Genomic DNA, 22,083 nt, shown 5'->3' with positions numbered 1-22,083 from the left:
TGCATATTTTATGGTGGTAAATGCACTACTACCTATATACAGTAGTTTATGCATTCATGACATGGCTTTTTCTTAAGTGTTTTTTTGCTATTTCTAAGCTACGCGTTTCATCTGTTTTTTCAAATTGTCACAAATCTCCAAAAAAAATTCCCCAATATAATACTTATTGAAGAAAATTCACAGGCTGGCCAGTGTGGCTCAGTGCCATCTTATGCCCTGAAAGGTCTCTAGTTTGATTATCGGTCAGGGCACATGCCCAGGTTGCGGCTTAAACCCTGGTTGGGGTGCATACAGGAGGCAGCCGATCGATGTTTCTTTCTCCCTCTGCTCTCATCTCCTCTCATCTCCTCTCCCTCTAAAATCAATTAAAAAAAACACACCCATATTTAAAACGGCCAGTACTTTAGGAAAAGGGAACAGAGATCAACGAGACATGTAATAAGAGAATAAAAAGAACGATACAATATAAAGTTTAAAGTATTTCACTAACCTGAAGTAACAACGAATTTCCTGGGAATTAGTCATCTATGAGATTACTGAATACTCAGTAATAAGCACATTATGTTTAAATATCCTTTTAAATCATAAAAGAGTACTTGTTGCAAAACCAAATAATACAGAAAAAAATAGAAAGTGATGTCAATCCCCATCCATAATCCTCTCCTACCACTCTCCTCCTTGCTCCACCAGACATCTGCCCAAGTTACCAGGTTTAACAATTTCATAAGATGCATTTAAACATGTAAATTCAGAGTTTCCTATCATATTTTTACCATGCCTTAAATTACAGACAAAAAATTAAATCAATCACCTTTTCAATAGGTACACTGTATTAATGTCAGAAACCACTTATTGTTATAGACAAAATAATACATTTCTGTTTTCTGCAGGTTTATAACCCCCAGTCATATTTACAATAAAGGCAGGTTCTGATTCTTGGCACACTATACAGAATTAGTTTTAAAACCAATTTAAAAACTAAACAAATTTACCAGACACTTAAAATATTAAAAATAAATTAGTTGTTAGGATTTATTTATGAAAGGAGGAAAACCGTGTCCTAAGTCCTCACAAAACCCCTCGGTAGCCGCCATCGTGCCCGTCTGCCTGACACACGTCCTCAGTGCCCACGCCCAGCAGCCCGAGGGACGGCAGAGGCTCGAGGACAAGCCACTGTGAGATCCCAGACCAGACTCCGCGTCCACGGCAGGCCCGCCAGTGCCTGAGCCGGCCGGATGTGTCACTGCAGAACCCCTCCCCTCCTTCTCTAATGCATCCACTTGACTTCAGGAAATCAACACGGAAGGCAATCCCGCAAACCCCGTTTTCTGAGACACGCGCTCCATCACTAGTGACACAAATACGCCATCAGTTCTACGTGTTGATCTTCAAGGAAAACGCGAGAAACAACTGTCTGATTTCCTAGCTTTTTATTCACAGGAGACACAGGTGCTTCAAAGGAAGCGCATCGAGAGCGCAAAGCACGACTTATCCTCATGGGACGTAACACACTCATTCTTCTCAGGGAGATTTGGTAACGTGTAGGCTTTCCCGAAGCGTGATGAGAGGTGATCCTCTTCACTTGTGCGTTGCTACAGCATTATGACGTAACCACGACAACCGTTCCTCATGAAGAGAGCTGCACAGTGGCCGGCACAGCGATGGTAACGACGCCACATGTACTTGGGCGTGAGTGCGATGTAACGGGAGAATGTGGATTGTCAGACAAGTGCACGACAGACCCAACTCAGGAATCAAACCCAACTATGGAAAGGCCAAAGTCAGTATGAGTCAGGCTATTTCCCAGAAGGCGTAACAGCGAGGGTGCCCAGACAAGGAAGAGCAGGGGCGCACACCCAGCAACGCGCTGCTGCAGGAGACGGTGTCGCTTCAATCTCCTGAGCGTGGTTTCATACATTTGGACAAATTTCTATTAGTGTCCCAGTAAGTATTCTTTTAAAGTAATTTTTAAAAAGAGGTAAGATGTAACTTTGATGCAGAAATTTTTAAATCTACCTGCCCTGGCCAGGCAGCTCAGTTGGTTAGTGTCAGCCGCATACACCAAGATTGATAAATATTCAATCTATCCATATCCAACTATCAATTTAAAACAACCGGAAGACTTAAAAATCATTTGAGCTCTAGCCGGTTTGGCTCAGTGGACAGAGTGTCGCCCTGCGAACCAAAGGGTCCTGGATTCGATTCTGGTCAAGGGCACGTACTGTGTCTGCAGGCTCCCTCCTGGTCCCAGCCCTGGTCAGGGCGCATGCAGGAGGCAACCCATCGATGTGTTTCTCTTACATCAATGTTTCTATTTTTCCCCCTCCCACTCTCTCTAAAAATCAATGGAAAAATATCCTCGGGTGAGGAGTAACAAAAATAAAATAAATAATCATTTGAGAAACCTTTGAGACCCTGTCTTTACAGTGGGACCTGAGGTCCTGAACCAAAAACAAAAGGCCTGCTGGTGATTTCTTTAGACTTTTCCAAGTTACTTCAGCTGTCAGGCCCCCACCCCCACCCCAGTGCTTTAAAAGCAGGAAATACACCGGGTTTTTATTGTTACCCAGTCTTCCTAGCTGAGAAATAACCATAGAACCTAAATCTCCAGTGTGTGTGTGTGGGGGGGAGGGGGGGGTGTATTTGTAGAGGAGGGAGGAACAGGCTCCCAGAGGCCTACAGCCACTCAGGATGGGAAATGTAACTTTTCGTACAGGTGGGCCCTGGTGCACGCGTAGCCACTGCGCTTCACAGAGACTAGGGTGGCGGCGGTGCCTTCGGTGGGGATCTGACTGCTGGAGGCTGGAGGGGAGCCAGGACCTGGGAGAAAGCACCCGCTGACCGACAGCACTACTTCTCTGCGTCAGCGTCTGGGTAAGCAGAAGCAACCCTGGCCCCAGAGAGGAGGTTTCTCACGAACGCCACTTCAATCTCAGACGGCCATGCTTCACAGCACGCACAACATTCCAGCAGAAATTGCACTTTAATTTCCTAAAACCACAGGACATAAGTCTGATTTCAAATAGTGTCTGGACTGTGATATTCAATACTGATAACACAGGCCCCGAGTGGAGTCCCCTGGGCCCAGCCCGGTCAGCAAACCGAGACTCACTGCCTCGCTTTATCAGGGTCAGCCTCCCCAGGAGCCGGGCCTTACACCGGCCCAGCTGGGATGACATGGTCAGCACTCCTGAGGAGAACTGCCTGACAGACTCCTGGCAGACCCTGCCACAACCAATCAGCTCTTTGTTAGTGTGACTTCCTTGTCCCGCCCTCTTCTGCCTATAAAGTCGTCCACTGTGCACAGCTCCTCAGAGCTCCTTGGTGTCTGCTAGGTGGGAAGCTGCCTGATTTACGAGTCATTGAACACAGCCAGTAAGATCTTTTAAGATTTACTGTTGAATTTTGTTAACACTCCGTGGGAACCACACCAGAGTCGCCAGATGCTCAAGGCCATCAGAGTATGAAAGGCTCTACCTACAGTACCCGGTGCCAGGGCCACTCTGAGCATGGGACTCTGAATCGAGTGTCCAAGGACACAGCAAGCTCACGGTACACTGTGCCCTTCTACAACCCCAACATGATGTCACTACTTTGGTCTCAGGAGTCTAATGCATGTGACTGACCAGCCAGTGTGCTGGAGAGAGAGGCGGGAGAGAGCCGGAGAGAGACCTCAGAGGCGGCTATGATGAGAGGCGGTGGGTCCAGAGGCAGCTGCGGCTGCTCAGATAACAGCTGTGGGGACAGAGGCTCCTGCTGCTGTGTGGGAAGATGATTTGTTAACTAGCCGTGGGCAGCTACCTGCTGAATGGGACTTCGCTTTGAAGATCTTTTTGTCCAGTGGCTCCTTGTTAGCAATGGCTACATGGCCACTAGCTCCTACAATAAAGACTCCCTCACACACCCACAGCTTCTCACGGCTTCTCCGTCTACCACCCAGTAGCCCAGAAGGTCCAGCCCCAGCCGAGGGGCTCGGACCCAACCACTGGCGTAGCAGGGCAGGACCAGAACCGGTGCCCTCACTCGGACCAGGTGGCAGGATGGAGCAGTGAGTGCTTCCACCAATGACAGTGAGCACAGGATAAAGGAGGAACCTGGACTGAGTTCCCAACAATGAATGCAGCGAGCAGGGTTCAAGGAGGAACTTGCTTCCACCACACTTCGATGCACTATTTAAAAAAAGGGGGAGCACCCATGGGGAACAGGAGAGAAAATGTGCTGGGTTTTCTGGGCAGGAGGTGCAAGAGGCAGAAAAGGAGAAGCATAGAAATGCAAGAAGAAAGTCAAGAAAGTATCACAAAACCAAAAGCCATCACAGCCTGTTGCCCAGCTCCACCCTGAAACCCTTCCACAACTTTACTCAGTCCAACTGGTCAGTATTTCTATCTTGGTCGCTAAGTAATCGGGGGAACAACTCTTACGCACTCTGAGAGTAAAAGTAACGAATGCTGGAGTCAGCCCTCAAGCAAGATGTGAAAACGAATCGAATGAGGAACTCAGTCAGCAAGGAGCACCAGCACACGAGTTGTCTGCATTTCTCTGCAAAGCTATTTGTTGTGTGTATGCATGTGGTCCCGCTTACACACACGCGCACACACACACACACACACACACACACACTCATGCACACTCTACAATAGACAGAAAGCTCTCTGGACCCTGTTAGGAGCCACAGCCCCAGCACATGAATTCTAGGACCAGAGCCACGGCTTCCCGTCGAGCTCTGCTCCACACATACCTGCTTCGGGGTCCTGGTTGAAACGGCAGTACTTGGAGTTCTCCAGGGAAGGCAGGCACTGCTCGATGGGCACCCACACGTACGTCTCAGGACACAGCAAGTCGGAAGGTCTGTAATGACCCTGAGGAGACATGAGGGAAAAGGCATGACTACCACCGTACGCCCTCGTTCCGAGGCTCCTGGGAGGGTTGCACCACATGTAAGGAAGGCAGCCAGAGAGGCTTTCCTGTCAGGCTCATTGACTCTAGCAATGCCCGCGCCCCACCCACAGTCACAGGGCATCCAGGGCATCCAGGGCCTCTGCGTGACACAGGACCACTGGGAGGCCTGTGCCAATCTGGAAGATTTGGGTTCCTATTTCTTTTGGGAGAAATAATTGACATATGATTTTTGCTGAGCTGATTGCTAAGAATATCCAGTTTCAAAATCAAGTTGTCTTTTAAATGCTAGTTAATAACACAGGGAAATTTCTTTTCATGTATGAGAGTATTCTAATTTAAATATGAAATGAACTTATTTTTCTAAAGTAAAATTTCATCATCATCCTTAGTCACAAAATTCTCACTTTGTAGACTCAGTTGACAATTTCATTTCATTCTAATAAATTAAAAGGTACTGTCTTGACAACATACTTCCACGTCCATGAGCAATCTAAACTAATAAATGTAAATAAAGAGAAGTCTAAAAAATATAGAAATTTCAGAGAAACATCTGGGATGTTTCTTTTATCCGATTACATCTTCCCAGATTCCTACAGAAGTACTTCTTACAACTGAACGTACAACTGATGAAAAATGAAAGAAAAGCTTATTATTTATATTATAATGGAAAATTCCCTGTAACAACCCTGAAGAAAGCACTAGAATGACTAGTTTAACAAAGTTAAAGTTAAGTGTTAAAAGGTCTACTCTTTGATTATAGTAAATCCAGAAATGCATGATTTCAATTTCAAAAAGGCTTTAACATCTTTTAAAAACTTTTTTTTTTTTGGCCTTCATAAGATATATGTAAACCCCTATGTATTCAGGACTATATATGTTTACAAATCTGACATGTAAGAATTCTCTCTGAATATTACATTTTTCTTTGCATAAGTTTAAACAACATGCAAAAAAGAAGTTATTTCTTTAATTAAAGTTAAAGAACTTGAGACTGTTATTTTTCTCAGGAAAAAGAAAATGAGAGAAAAGTAAAGAAAGGCTTTCATATGATATCCACCCAAGTGAGCGTTCCTGGCTTCTAATTGGAAGCATCTGGGGATGGGCTTGGCCGATGGCAATAAAACTGAGGTTACCAATTCACACCCTGCCATTTTGAGGGAATTTTGTTTTTCCAGTTTTCAAATTAAAACCAAACGGACTTTCCTTTGAACTCTGGTCCTGAAGCAAAGCTCTTTATGAGGTTTCACTCTCAGGAATACTTCATAACATTTTGAAAAGTTCGAAGGATTTTGTGAGTATTTGAGAAAAGGATACAGCAGCGGTTTGTTTTGAAAGTTCAAGTTAAATAAAAATGTAAGAACACAAAAAAGACAATACTGTTTAAATACAGAGAGAGAGAGAGAGAGAGAAGCACTGAGCAGAAAGAAAGAGTAGAGTCCTCCCTCAGGCAAAGCTGACAGGTCCCCACTTTCTACAAGAAACCGTGGCTTTACTACCACCACTTGCCTACAGAGCAGCTCTGACACCACATAAACAAAACCAGCCGAAAACAATCCATTAGAGGGGGCAGCACCTCAGAGCAAGCGGAGAACGGGGTCATGAAACCCAGCCTTTCTTCCCCTGAAAGACAACACCAGCGGAGCCCTCGGAGGAGCCCTGCGCAGACCCTTGCTCCCTGGCTCGGCACATAAACAGAGGCTGACTTGCCGGCCCCAGGGGGGTGCTTGGGAAGTAACTCGAGCTGCTCTGTTTTCAGAAACAGTGTTGGGACGGTACCCGCTCAGCGGTGAGGTGAGCGGAGACGGGAAGACAAAGGGCCCAAACATCTGCATCCATTTGTGCTCCCCAATTTCTGAAAGCCAGCAGATGCGCTCCACGTGCTGTAGGCTAAGCTTTGAAAACCTAAAAATACATATTTCTTCCTCCGACAAACAGAAGTGATGGAATCCTGCGTTTCTTTAATTAAAATCCAGGGCTGGCAAAGGCTCCAGGACTTACTTGAAAGCTTCCTTAAGACGGGGCTATTTATTTTACTAGTAGCGAGTAAAGATTCCAATTCAGCTTTAATCACAATCTTTGCTTTTATTTTGGAAACCCTGGGTTAATCTTTTTTCTTCTAGAAAATACAAAGAAAGCTTGTGAAGAAAAGATTCAGGGAGTCAACTTACAGCCCAAATTTAATTTCAAACTGAAGGGTCATAAGTTGAAAAGGATAGAGAAGAAAAAAAGAAACAGGATGAAAGATGAAGAGAAAGAAAATAATAGAGAGAAAATGAAAAGTAAAATTCAAAGTTTCTTTAATTTCTCTTGCAGGTTAAAGATTTTAAATGAATGTCTGTGTGTATTTGTGTGTATGTTAAATGTGGCCTTCGCCACGTAGATGAAAAGCATCAGTTCGGTGTTTGCTTTGCTAAGCTGTTGCTTAGAACACGGCAGCTAGTCACTGGGTCTGACACTCCCTAAGGTGACACCTTCCAACCCACAGACAGACATGGGAGCTGACTCCAAGTTCTCCCTGGTGAGCCTAGCTCCCTGCCACCATCGGAGAGCACTGACGGGGTAAATTCTCTACGAGACCCCCTTTCTGGTCCCACAATATCTACAGTAAAGTGGAACGACACATTTCAGAGGCCAGTGACCTTACTTACAGCTGACGAGAAATGACACAAGATAAAAAGGCACGACCAACTCCTTCCTGCTTTGAAACGAGCTTACGTCCGACTAATCCCAGAACCCTGTGCGGTAAAGTGACAGTACTGCCAGGTGTTTACAGCTGCGTGGACCCAGTGCTCCTGCTCCCTGGCTGAGGCCGGACACTGAGTGTCAGGCCCACGTGCGCCAGCCGACCTCCTTACCCCGCGCTCCCCAGGGCACTCGCTCTCAGCACAAAGCACGGGCTAGGGGCCCGCAGTGACTGCTCATCGGGTCTGAATGCCCACTGCACCTTGGGCCCGGCAACCCCTCACCACCACCGACTCCTTCCGTTCCAGACAGGATCCCCCCGGGCTCTCACTCCTGCAGGTCAGCAGGTGATTAGTAAATACCCTCCACCTGCCGGGCTCCATGCCAGCGTCCTGGGCGGGCGTGCCACGGGGAACAACGCTGCCCATCCCAGTTCTCAGGGACCTCTACCAGGAGGGGAGGCGACTTTATAATCATAGGAAACATCACGACCGAGTCTGGCAAACAAGTGAGGAAAAGCACATCAGACAGTGAGTGCCACAGGGCTAAGCCCACCCTGGAACGCAGTGCAGCCTTAGACCCTAGGCAGTCTCCAGTCTCATTTTGGTATTTAAGAGGGCGGGGGAGACAGAAGTCAAGCGACTTAAGGCCCGTGTCCTGTTCATGGAGACTCGCCTGCTTAGCGCCATCGGGGGCTGAACCCCAGAGAAACACGTTGTTTTCAAGGTTCTTGTTCAAGTTGAGAGGCCCCGCGTCAAACCAGTGCTGCACAGTCATGAAAACACAGGTTCACACACAGCGAGCTGCCTCACTGGTCACGCCCTATCTGAAGCTATAATATTTTCCCAGCAAACGTTTTTCAATGACTATGAAAGCCTCACTCCTGAAAGTCTGTGTAATGACACCCCTGAGGGAAATAAGAAGTTAGCGGAACCTCCTGTGTACCCCAGGGGGTGATCTTTGGTAATCATCCCTTTTTTCCTGCCTGAGGGGAAATTCATCACAGTGACCTGAACGCTTCAAGCTTAAGGATAGCCTTCCCCCTCACCCGTGCAGCAGGAGTCCGGGAGAATCTACATCCTACGGCCTTGAGTGTCATCAATATTCTGTGTCTCTGCAAGGAAGCACTCGGGAGAAGGCGACCGTGACAGCTTGGGGAGGACCCACTCGTCAGCAAGCTCAAGGGATAATGAATAGACCGCTTCCTCCCGTTCTCAACCATCAGTTGTGGGATTATGAAGAACATAGCGACTTTTACCTTAAACAGTATTCAGAGTGGGCAAAGCAAGTCTATTCACAGAATTCTAGATAACTTACTGTGAAGAATTTATGATGTTATAAACACCAAACAATCTTGGATGACAACTTGAGAACGCTTACTTATTCATTCCATCCAGCTTAAAATATCAAATTGGCCCCAACTCAACCACGCCGCCAGAACAGAATTTACAGAGCCTCAAGATGATAGTAATTAACATCTTTGTAATGTTATAGTTTTATCCATTTCAGCCCATTATAAAACCACATACGCAAAAAACAAAAAACGTTTATGATGTAAGAATATGGTATTGGTGGTCTGAATGAACTTTATTTTTATTTTTTAATCCTCACCAGAGGACATTTTTCCATGATCTTTAGAGAGTGGAAGAGAGAGGAAAAAACAGAGAGAAACATCGGTGTGACAGAGACACATCAATGGGTTGCCTCCTGCACACACCCTGGCCAGGGCCTGGGAGGAGTCTGCAACCAAAGTATGTGCCCTCGACCAGAATCGAACCTGGGACCCTACAGTCCACAGGCTGACGCCCTATCAACTGAACCAAAATGGCTGGAGCTGAAAGGACTTAACTTTAAAATGCATATGTAAAGGGAAAGTTACCAATGGCCAAACCATTCAACCATTCTTCCACAGTGTCATCTATCTTTGACTTTACACAAAAAAATACATCCTCCTGCCCTAGCTGGTTTGGCTCAGTGGATAGAGCATCGGCCTGTGGACTGAAGGGTCCCGGGTTCGATTCCAGCAAAGGCACATGCCTGAGTTGCAGGCTCAATTCCCAGTAGGGGGCGTGCAGGAGGCGGCCGATGAATCATTCTCTCATCATTGACGTTTCTATCTCTCTCTCCCTCTCTGAAATCAATACAAATATATTAAAAACAAAAAAGAAAAGATAGCTACTCCTGCTTTCAAAACACACACACACACACACACACACACACACACACACACACACATACCACATCCTCCTAAAATTTAAGGAGCCAATCATCACCTTTACATCTAGTAACAGTTTGGAGAAATCAAAATAGCATGATTATCACATCAGAGCTCTCTGGAAATAGTAGAAATAAAACCGAAGCTGAAGTCTACGACTTCCAGATGCGGGAGGGTAATTCTGACAAGTCACGAGTATGCAGAGCCTGAAATTATGGCGATTTTACAGCTTCGAGCCCGAGAGTATGGAGCACGGAGCAGGTTGGAAGCTGTCGACCTGCAGCCGCCTGGAAGCTCCGCAGACGCAGCCTCTGAGCAGCCAGCGGGGTGCCCAGCGCACAGACCCTGGCAACATCCTGGGTATCAGCACAGGCCCTGAGGCTGAAGGCACTCACTGTGCTTCAATCCACGGCAGTGAGTCTGCCTGATGCTGTAGGGCAGGGGTCAGCACGCTATGGCAGGAGCCCCATTTGGCCTGCTGCTCGCTTTCGCGTGGCCTGCACCCTAAAATGGCTCTTACATTGTCAAAGGCTAAAATGAAAGAATGCCCCCACTCCGTGACCTGTAGGAACTACATAATCCACATTCCAAGTCGTGAGCAGAGGCTTCCTGGAGCACAGCCGTGCCCTTGCTTACATACTTTTTATGGCTGCTTTGCCACAAGAGCAGACCACGTGGCCTTCAACCTACTATTACTCTCTGGCCTTTACAGCAGGACTGCCAGGGAGAAAATGTCCATCTCCAGGAGGTGATCAGAGGACGCCAGGCTGTGTTCATCCTGTGGTCTCCATGGGCTCTCCACTTCTGTGCACTCCCCGAGATTTACACTGTGCCTCGATGGAAGGGTTTCTTAAAAAACCCAAACACTTTCCAATTATGAGAATTTAAGGATATATGAAAGGGGTAACATTCCCATAATGTTAAATAGTAAATTTTTTAAAGCCACTGTCAGAACCAGGGGTGGATTTGGGACAAGGAGCCCAGACTATGCACGGCCAGACATGGAAACTGCAGAGAACCACCTGAGTAAGGGTTCAGCGATGATCCAGAAAACTAAAGCAGCCCAGGCCGGCAGACGGCAGCAGGGTCTGACTCAAGTCGCAGACACACCCACACAGGCCGGGGTCTAAAGCCAGGCCCCAGGCTCCAGGAGGATAGAGAGTGAGGGGAGACACATGATTGGCATTTGAAATGGAATCGTATTTTACAAGAGCGAAGAGGAATGAGCTGGCCACCGGGCAGAAGGTCCTCACAGAGGCCCAGGCTGCTCTGCTTCCTGGCTGCTTCCCGGCACTGCCCACCGAGATAACGATGCTGCTCACAATGGCTTCCCTTTAGCTAATGCCACCAATGGAGACAGCAGGTTCTGAAAGGTCCGGCATAAAAATCCTACAGCTGCCTCGCTCTCACAGGATGCAGACATGAGGAGAGAACATGTCCAGATGCAGATGCAAGAAGGAAAGGAGGTCTGAGCCGGGAGGGGGAGTCCTGGGGGAGCGAAGGGGGAGCTGGCTTCACTCTAACATCAACACGGAGGCAGAGTAACAGCTGGGAAACCAGTCAGACACACGTGCACACGTGCTTCTCTGGCAGCTTAGTGCCACCCAGAGCGAGGACGGGCCACGCCTCAACAGCTGGTCCCAAAATGACCGCCCAGCCCACAAGCAGCAGCCAGCACGGTGGGTGCCCTCTGTACTAGGAAAGATAAATGGAATGCAGCTGCGAGGGGCAGAGTCATTCAATCCATTTGGTTATTAGGAAGCTGCGGTTCCTGTTTATTCCCACAAGGCAAGGACAACAGAATGACTTACATACACGAAAGGCAGACCTACCTCGCACATGGGAAGCAGAAAAGTGAGCATCACACTTTGGAAATGCCAGCCCAGGTGCTGTGCTGCTCCTCCCCAGGCCTCAGATGGGCTATAGGCCTCCTTGCACAAACACTAAATCACCTTTAAGTGACGTGAAGGCCACACGTGAGCCTCCTCAAGAACATGTCAGACAGTCCAGTGTCCTCAATGAGTTATGGCTGCCCAGGGCCATGGATTGGGCCCAGGAAACCTCTCTGGTGTGTCGTACAGGATACTTTGTGGCAACGTGGCCACGTGAGCCCAGTCACTCTTTCTGACAGCTCCTCTCTGACGGCAGCAGTCACATTACCCACAGTAACCGAGCAACTCAGACCAACGGCGATGGGCAGCCCTTTACCCAAGCCTCTCAAACCTCAGCCATTGAGCCAGAGAGTTCTTGGTTGTCAAGGAGTTTTCTGGGACCGGGACAGTGACAGAGGAGACATGGTTTGCTCAAGGGCCTGGCAAGCAGGGACCACATCTGCTCCTGGTCCTCGTGCCTGGCGTCCGCATGCTCTCACAACACAGGCTCTCCATGGACACGCAGGGATCACGCTACAAACAGCTGAGCGCAAGGAGCTACAACGTGCACTCAGAAAGGACAGGAGTCCCCCTGCTGCACCTGCAGAGGTGGGTGTGTGAGTGCCCATCAGGTGAGAGATGGCAGGAGAAGGTGCGCAGGTGAAACAGCGCCCCAGGCTGTGGACGCTGTGGAGAGAGCGGCAAGCTTCCTTCTCCCGGGCAGAGCTCATCAGTGCTTTTCAGAAGCCCCAGAGGTGACACAGCCATAAACTCATTGATGACCCCAGGACTGTCTTTCCAGGTTAGGAATCATGTTCCCTCCACACCAAGCTCTGCCTCTTTGTGGGAAGGAGTAGAGGAGGACGGGAAAAGAAGAAACACTGATTAAATACGCTTTCAATCCCGTTAACATCTACCTTTCATGAATATACAAGGACTTAAGGGTTCTCCAACTAGAAGTGACAGACACCTCATCATGAATCTGGTAAGCAGAGACAGTTAGATGCATTTCAATTCTCCAACCTCTCCTCATGTTGCTAAAAGGAAGACGTGAGCCAGTGCAGACGCTGGGCCCGTGAACCGCATGGAGCTTCCACTCGCTCCCATCAGTGACGGAAGCTCAGCACACAGACCCTGAGGAAACCGCCTTTGACTCTGAGGCAGCAAAACCTAAAACAACAATTTAAACACAAGAATTTGTGATGAGCATGTGATGTTTTCACTCGCCCCTGCCAGCAGGAGGCATCGGAAGCCCCTACACTACAGCAATGCCTCTGTGGTCACCGGGCATTAGCTCCAGGAAGCCGTGTGCTGGGCTCTGTCCATGCAGCAACGGCGAGGTCATCTGTTCCCTGAGACCAGCAGCAGCGCTGGCACCGCCTGTGCCCATGCTGTTAGACCACGGCCAAGGCCGGCACCGAGTTTAAGGATGATTAATCACAGCTAATGAGCCTTTTGTTTCTTTTCTGACATTTCTGAGCCCTTTCTGCTGTTTCAACCATCTGATGTCTGGCCACGCCATGACACCCACGCCGACTGCCTGCAATCACTGCTAACTGTGGCCACAGACAGATCTGGATAATGAGCTCAGCCAAAACACTGCCTTCAGATCCCAAAGGCCTGGCAGCATTAAAACAAGCTAGCCTATAGAGAATATTAAAACATGGGAAAATGCCAGCAAAATCACTATTTCCAAAAACCTAACGGCTGGCGCTCTCAGCACGCTGGTAGCACTACAGGAAACCCAGGTGGGAACGAACAGCTTATAAACCTGCATCGCTCCCAGCACTTACGTCTCGGAGCCCCACTCATGTCCTCAGGAGATAAGCTGATTAATGTTACGTTCACAGTGTTAACAGCAGACCGGGGCACCAAACCTCACCAACAGGGCCACAGCTACAAACCAAACCAGCTGCTAGACAGACTCCACACCTGTCTTCTTCCTAAAAATGTCAACGTTCCCCTGGTCTAAGCTTGACGCTGGTGGAATCCTTCAAACCAGTAACAGCTCCATGGGGATTGCTCAGCTTTAATTCTTGTGGCAAAAGGATTATACTTTCCCCCAACCTTCCTCACTTCTGAACTGATTTTCCCCAGGCTTCATTCAGAAAAAGCACGTAAGTTTACCCAGAACAGGTAGGATTTCTACATGGTCAGCAAATTACGGCAGATTAACTACATTAAACAACTATTAAGTGCTGATGGGTAAGGCACTATTCAAGGCGATGAACAGGCTAGACCAGCCGTGGGCAAACTACGCGGGCCGGATCCGGCCCGTTTGAAACGAATAAAACTAAAAAAAAAAAAAAAAAAAAAAGACCGTACCCTTTTATGTAATGATGTTTACTTTGAATTTATATTAGTTCACACAAACACTCCATCCATGCTTTTGTTCCGGCCCTCCGGTCCAGTTTAAGAACCCATTGTGGCCCTCGAGTCAAAAAGTTTGCCTACCCCTGGGCTAGACACTACGAAAGGTTGAAGACACTTAAAGAAATGTGTTGATGTCCATTAGAAATACAAACAAGTGGCTGAAACCGGTTTGGCTCAGTGGATAGAGCGTCGGCCTGCAGACTGAAGGGTCCCAGGTTCGATTCCGGTCAAGGGCATGTACCTGGGTTGCAGGCACATCCCCAGTGGGAGATGTGCAGGGGGCAGCTGATCGATGTTTCTTTCTCATCGATGTTTCTGACTCTCTATCTCTCTCCCTTCCTCTCTGTAAAAGTTCAATAAAATATATATATAAAAAAAAGAAATACAAGCAAGTGAAACTATTGTTATGACAAACTGTGAAAGCATGGATTTTCATAAACTGGATCTACAGCAGACGTGTGAAATCAACGTTACCTTATATCTCATCTTGGGACATGAGTGAATGTAGAAACCCATATAATAATAGCTGAGTTGAGATGCTTTTTCATGAAGTTGCCTAGTAAAAGCAATTTCTCTGTCAAAAGAAGAATAAAGAAGAACAGTTATATCTAGTTCCAACAATGTATGTAAATTGATGACAAATATTTGGTAAAATTTGATACTAAGCTATCAAAACAAAAAATCCAAGTGTTGAAAGACTATTTTAAAAACACTGTGAGATGATTTTTAATATAAAGACACCAAAAAAACCCTCTGAATTTTGAGCAAATGCATCTAAATTCAGGTTTCACACTTTCTTGGGCATAAATAGTGGTTAATCTGAAATTCAAACACCATAAAGTTGGAGACATCTATTTAGTATGGTTTCTTGCTGTTATTCATTAAGCAGATCAGGTAACCTCACGCTGGCACTGGGTTGGTATCACACTTGAAGTCCAACCACCTTCCCATGACCCACAAGCCCTGTTCCACCTGCCCCTCCTCACCGCTGCCAGCTGCCCTCCTTGCCCATCACTGCCCATCGCCAGCCGACACCCTAGCCCGCCACACCTTCCTCCTCTTTCCTCCCCTCCTCAGGGTCCCTGGACTTCTACCCCAGACTGGACAGAGCCAGCTCCTTTCCTGCTTTCTGCTCCTCAACTGCACCTGCTCAGAGCCTCGCCCGACCACCCTGCGGAACAGCAGCCTCAAGCCCACCGTGGATTTATTTGTCACAGCACAGCAGAGGGCCTAGAATTATGTTCTTGGCTTTTGAACACGTAAATAGAACTCAAGTAAGCATCTACTAAACGAATGAATTACATTGCTAAAATACATCTTTAAAAAAAAACGCCAGCTCAAGATTGCCAATTCAAACATTTTTCAAATCTGCAGACTAGATTACATAAAAATCTATATTGATTATAGATTGAAACACAAAAATCTATATTAAATGATTTGAGGGAAAAACTACCTGAACAGGTTTCACTGAACTACATTAAAGTCGGTAGTAACAGAATTGGAACTTGTGACCTCCTGGCTCCGATTTTGCTCTGAAATACTGATCTCCTAGTTCTCTCTCCTCCACAAGCTCAGCAGCTCCACCTCGAGGGCGCTAAGGGAAGGGCGGGAAGGGCTGCAGACAGGGCACCTCCTGGTGCTCTCCTGTGCAGGCTCCCTGCTTCCTCCTCAAAGCTCTCTAGAATTTTCCCAAAGATACATCAAACAATAAACACAACTCTCTCATTTGGCAGGGAATTCATTATTTACTATCTCAAATGCAGGATTTCTATGTCTCTTAGTTAATGAGACATGGATGGGACTTATTATATAGGAATAAATATTCTTAATATTCATCTGTGATGTCTAGACAAATCCACAGCTATGCACTGTAAAGTGATAGATACAAAAAAAAAAATCGCAATAATTTCAAAGTGTTAACTGATTTCGATATGAAGAAAGAGTATCTTTTCTGAAATCAACAGAATACATGTCTCAAGTTATAAAATGCGATTGCTTCAAATGATCAGTTCCAATTTTAGTGAGATCACCAAGAATCATAAATATTTTTTAGTTTATATAAAAATGCAATTAAATACATAAGAAAAATAAAAGATGATTAGAGATCGGTTGTAAATATTGTATAATTGTGAATTTGCTATCACTAAGATAAGATGGGTTGAAAATACCAAGATGGAGAAATTCTTTATATCATGGGCCATTGAAACACACACAAAAATCAATTATGGACCAAATCAAAAAAATAAATCAAACGGTGATTAAAGAAAATATTAACTTTTACTTCCATAAATACAAAAAAACCCCCATACACAATAATTAAAATAATTGCAGAGTATATATTACCATGATGTAAAAATGTGACCATCAGACAGAGGAACTGGGAAAGGAGAGGAAAAAAATGACACAATGATACCGAAGGACAAAAAGAGACTCAAGCTCCCGAACAGAAGAGCTATTCTCAATTCCCCTGCCCCGCCCCCTCGCTCCCCCCTCCCCCCCACATACAGGCACCAGGAAGAATGAAAACAGAAACAAGCATTTTCATGGAATAAGGCCCCGTTCTCTTCACCTCAGGATCATGCACCTGAGGTATGTGCGCTGTGCTGCACGTATTTGCGGCTGACACACAAGGGAAGTCATCGCCAGATATGGAGCCGACGTCAAGTCAAGCCGAGGCTAGGACTCCCGGCCCTAATTGATCTACTTTACATAACTGCATATTTCAATTCATTTGTGCCAGATTCACTTAACCTTTATGAAAACAATATATACAACACCGATGACAAGAAAAATAAATAAATATCACATTTAAGGATCATTAAGTGGTTCTGACAGGGGAGCTTAAATAAATGCATAAACTAAACAACAAAAACATCCCACAAATACAATGACTTCTCATGCACTAGAGCAGATGGATGGAGACCTTCAAAAGCTTGGGAATTACCATCAGGCACTGGCCTCAGTTCTAAAAGTGGTGTTTCTAAATACCAATACAGAAGAGATTACTGTAGCAACAAATTATGTGTACTATCACAATAGGATTTCTACTGTTTATGATGAAACATCATCAAATGAGGAATTACTGGAAGTTCTATATGACCCTAACAACTGTCTAAGGCAATCTTACCGTAGTGCAGAGTAGACACCCAAGGACAGAAACGAATAATCAGGATCATAGTACAAATACACAGACGACACACAGTAGGGAAGGATGTCAATCACCCCCACAGCGATGATCTTGCCGTCCAGCCAGTACTGCTGGTGAAAGGAGCCGTAGCCACAATCGGGTCCGTTGGGGGGAGTCTCTGGCTGTGAAAACAGACACACGAGCACTTTGTCACAGCTGTGCACATATAAGGGTTAGCACACACCCATGTATTTACTTGTTCTGTGAGATAAGGCCTAAGACAAATGACACCCCCGTAGTAACAAGCACACCTAGCACCCAGATCTTGGTTTCTCCATTCTGCAATCAAAGGAACCAAAAAAAGAAAAAACGAACCATTTCTCTTTGGAGGACTGACTGACTCCAGGGCTGAGGAAGGAAATGGACAAAATGAGCCTAAAGTATCTGGTAGTGCCAAAAGCAAGGAAGGACTCAACACAAGAAAAACAAACCCCGATGAATGGAGGAACATCAAAGGGGCAGGGGAGAAGCGAAAGAGGTCCAAAGGCCCGAGCCGAAATACTGAAAGAAAGTAGTGTTGCCCAGCCGGTGTGGCTCAGTGGTTGAGCATTGACCCAGGAACCAAGAGGCCACCTGTTTGATTACCGGCCGGGGCACATGCCCAGGTGTGAAGGAGGCAGCTGATCGATGTTTCTCTCTCAGCGATGGTTCTCTCTCTCCATCCCTCTCCTTTCCCCTCTCTCTAAAAATCAGGAAGAACCGAAAGGCAGGGGAGCAGAACTCCCTCCTGCTGAAGTGTGGGCTGCACAGAGCCACTTCCTCCCACAGAGCAGCGCATGGGGGGAGGGGAAGTACCTGCACAGGGGACCACGGTCACCACAACAAACACGAGGACTCACTGAGGTGCCAGCAGTGTCCGTGGTTTCTAACTTCCACGGAGTAGTTCAAATGCTGCTTGGGCAATAAACACATCTTCAAACTTTTAAGAACTTCCACCGACTATAATGCATTATGTCAAACCCACATGTAGCTTTGCTCTAACGTGACTATTATTCCCTGGAAGCAGACACAGGTTCAAGAGGGCAGGTGAACTACCTGTTATGGCTACACCACCTCAACCAACACCAACAGCTGAAAGATAGAGTCTAACACCCTGTTTCAGAAACTAGACTACGCCAACTCGCCACAAGGAAGACCGCAATCCCTGTGTGTCCTGGCATTTCCCAGGAACCGCCTTTCAGAGGGGAGCCCTGGGGCCCACAGGAATGCGCTCCCTGTTGTTGGAAATAATCGCACAGGAGAGCAAGCCTGCAGTGGCCGGGAGATGGAGAGGGGAGAGCTTGACTGTCAGAACCCTCCAGGTCAAACGCTGATGAGGCCGTAACCAGTTTGACTCAGTGGCTAGCGTTGGCCCGCAGACTGAAATGTCCCGGGTTTGATTCTGGTCAAGGGCACGCACCTGTACCTCGGTTGCAGGCTCACCCTAGTTTGGCACTTGCAGGAGGCAATCAATCCATGTGTCTCTCACATTGCTGCTTCTCTCTCTGTCTCTCCCCCTCCCGTCCACTCTTTCTAAAAAATAAAAATAAAATTAAAAAATCAAAATATCCTCGGGTGAGGATAAACAAAACAAACAAAAAAGCTAATTAGACAAATTTGTGTATCAGCTTGAAATATTTTTTAAGATTGCAATTTACCTTCTCATTTCCAATAACCATTATTTCTCTCATTCCCTGGACTTTGCTTTTAATAACCTGCTTCCATTCATTTCACTGCTTTGAATGAGCAGTTTGCCCTCCCACAGGCATTATTCCCATCTCTCAATGCATGTGAAAGCCAGGGACCTTCGCCACCTGCAAAGCACTTTATGTAGATACGGGGGCTGCCTTCCAATTCCTTAGGAAAAGGAAGCCACAGAACTACCTACTCTGACCCCCTCACATCACAGAGGAGGAAACCTGAAATCCACGAGGAGTCAATTAAGCAAGACAATCATGAAACCATGGAGTTACAAACTGATCCAAGACAATAATTTAACTTATTTTAAAAGTATGTTTCTACACTTTAAAAATAGGAATCATCCTACTACTCACGATCCAAAGTAGTTGTAAGAAACAAATGACAATGTACAAACAAAAGCACCCTGCAAATTTGGGTCAGTTTTGCTTTTGGTTTAAGGGGTCTGAATGGCAGATCCTAAAAGATTATGTCCATGAAGTTACATCAGTGGCTCATTCATTTAATAGCAAAGTTATTTAAACTACTAACTGCAGTTAGCTTTAATCTCCTCATACTTAAGTCAGTGATGTGATAGCAATTATTTAATAGTTTATCTTTCGCATGCCTGCAGTTTATACAGATTTGGATATGTGAAAGAATAAGCAAAGTTCTTTCTCAAAAGTTCCTCATTTCAAGGATTGAGCTGACAACAGGAGAAGTAGAAGAAAGCTCACCACCAGCTACACAAAAGGAAGCCCGCCTCACACCCGGGAGGTGGCAGCCGGCTGTGATTAATGAGCCATGCAGCACAATCCCAGGGCGCTGTGCGGAGTGCCACCAATGCTAATAGGCCACTTCAGGCTTCTGGTCCAACTGCCCCCCCAATGAGTGTCTATTCTCTCTGATAAAGTGCACCTGTCTCCTGACCATCTGCCTCCATGTACCTGTTATGCTTAAAACACACACTTTAGAGACTCAAAGGGGGAGGCAGTTGCCAGGCACCAGAGGTGACACTGTAGGTTGGGGGGGGGGGGGGGGCGCGTCAAAGACTGGAACAGGGAATGTCTTCAGGGGCTTTAGGATCAGAGCCTGTGTCCTCCTTCCTTCAGTGGCAGCCAAAAGCGCCTCCCCCAAACACAGCTGTTCACCACAAGCCGGATTAGACAACTGGTGTCCTGAACTTCTTTAAACAAGTTTATGGAGGCCCCCGAAGGTAAGGTACTCTTTTTAAGCACGATTAAAAGTATGCATTGTTTTACAATAACTTATTCCTTGTTTTTCCTTTTGTTAATAGTTTCATGAAATACTGTATATACTAAACTTTGAATTCATTTTAAAAATAGAAACCCAAAGGTGTGCTAAACGACTATGGCATCAAAATCTACATTATTTATTTATTTATTTATTTATTTATTTATTTATTTATTTTTATTGATTTCAGAGAGGAAGGGAGAGGGAGAGAAAGATAGAAACATCAATGATGAGAGAGAATCATTGATCGGCTGCCTCTTGCACGCCCCCTACTGGGGATCAAGCCTGTAACCCGGGCATATGCCCTTGACCGGAATCGAACCTGGGACCCTTCAGTCCGCAGGTTGACGCCCTATCCACTGACCCAAACCAGCTAGGACTACATTATTTCTTAAGAAAAATAGAAACTAAACTTGAAAATTTGAAATAGTCTATAATAAGAAATTAAATAAATAAGGTTAATATTGAAACTGCAAATACCAACATTCAGGGTTAACCAGTTTTGTAAAAGTGATTTAAAAATCAAATACAACAAATTCCTAATTTTCTGGCAATCGGTACACTGAAGAAACAAATTAAAACCGTAAAATAAAGAAGCTAATTACAGTACATTTATATGAGCAACTGCTATGTAATAAGTAAAAACTATTTTTACCAAGACTTTTTAGTAACATGAACATTTCTCCAAGTTAAGTAAGACTACAACACTGTAAAATGTAAAATATGATCCCCATCATATGAAAAATTACTGGGTGTCTTTCAATGCAGGTCTGGCCACACACCGCTACGTAAGTTAACTAACATTTAAGAAAATTGAAAATTCGGCTCCTAATGAGCTCAGTAGCTGTGTGACCACTAGCAACATCCAGGTTGGAGACAGTGCAGGTACAAACATTTCCACAGCCGAGCTTTGGTTTAGACCTGTGGTTCTCAACCTTCTGGCCCTTTAAATACAGCTCCTCACGTTGTGACCCAACCATAAAATTATTTTCGTTGCTACTTCATAACTGTCATGTTGCTACTGTTATGAATCGTCATGTATCTGATATGCAGGATGGTCTTAGGCGACCCCTGTGAAAGGGTCATTCGACCGCCAAAGGGGTCGCGACCCACAGGTTGAGAACCACTGGTTTAGACCGTTTATATTTAATATAAAGTCAATAGTGGTGGATTCAAGCGGGCCATTTTGCCATTTGTTTTCTGTCTCACCTGTGCTCTGTCCACCTTTCCTTCTTTTCCCGACCCCGAGACACTGCAAATGTGCTCTCGTCGCTGTCGTCTTCACTACTGGATTGTGACTGTGTCTCCTTTTTCTTTTTCTAAGGCTGCTCTAGGGCAGTGGTCCCCCGCACACACATACCCAGGACATTTGGCTCCAGCTCAGACGGAGGGTGCTCCTGGCATCCGTGTGGGTAAGAGACAGGAGTGCTGCTCAGGAGAGCACCCACAACAAGGACGGAACCGACCCCCGACAGTGCCGAGGTTGAGAAAGCTTGCTCTAGCGTTTACAGACTCGTCTCCAACTCATCACTGTCTTCCTTCCAATAACGTGACATCACTTCCTGTCCTCATCCACTCCGCCTGTCGTCACTGCCGCTCACACAAGCAGCTGCGATGCTGACCTTACCCCGCCTACCTCTCCAGGCTCAAGGCGCGTCGTAAGCATATGGGGACTAGCTCCCTCATAGACACTTTGTGAGAATTGAAACAAGGGAAGCAGGGAGCTTAGCACAGCACCCACACACTGTAGGTGCCAACTTCTTGGTAAGTCAAAGTAGCTGCAACTGAAGACTTTAATTGATCTGAAATGAAGGACTGGAAGGACACCTCTGAAGACAAACCTAGTAGCCCGCAGTCACACACAGTTCAGTTCCTCACAGGCCCCCCCTGTGCTGTCCCCTCCAGAATGGGGCTGAGACTGCCCCCTACCGCACCGCTGGCGGGGC

General features: G+C 46.3%; 1 protein-coding gene across 17 annotated transcripts in view; it reads right to left on the bottom strand.

Moving 5' to 3' along the window:
• Nucleotides 1–22,083, bottom strand: part of ATE1 (arginyltransferase 1) — a 51,827-nt gene that overhangs the window by 4,962 nt on the left and 24,782 nt on the right. For 13 of the 17 annotated variants that reach the window (XM_036307698.1, XM_036307699.1, XM_036307695.1 and 10 more), the window contains 3 exons: nt 17,168–17,349; nt 14,515–14,614; nt 4,739–4,859 (listed from right to left, as the gene is read on the bottom strand). In XM_036307698.1, the coding sequence (XP_036163591.1) occupies nt 4,739–4,859; nt 14,515–14,614; nt 17,168–17,349 (403 nt within the window). The other 4 variants (XM_036307689.1, XM_036307690.1, XM_036307691.1 and 1 more) reach the window with 4 other exon arrangements.

The sequence above is a fragment of the Myotis myotis genome, unplaced genomic scaffold (genome assembly GCF_014108235.1).
Source record: "Myotis myotis isolate mMyoMyo1 unplaced genomic scaffold, mMyoMyo1.p scaffold_m19_p_49, whole genome shotgun sequence".
NCBI lineage: Eukaryota > Metazoa > Chordata > Mammalia > Chiroptera > Vespertilionidae > Myotis > Myotis myotis.
The sequence above is the reverse complement of the archived record's forward strand: the minus strand, read 5'-3'. Positions and strand labels throughout refer to the sequence as shown.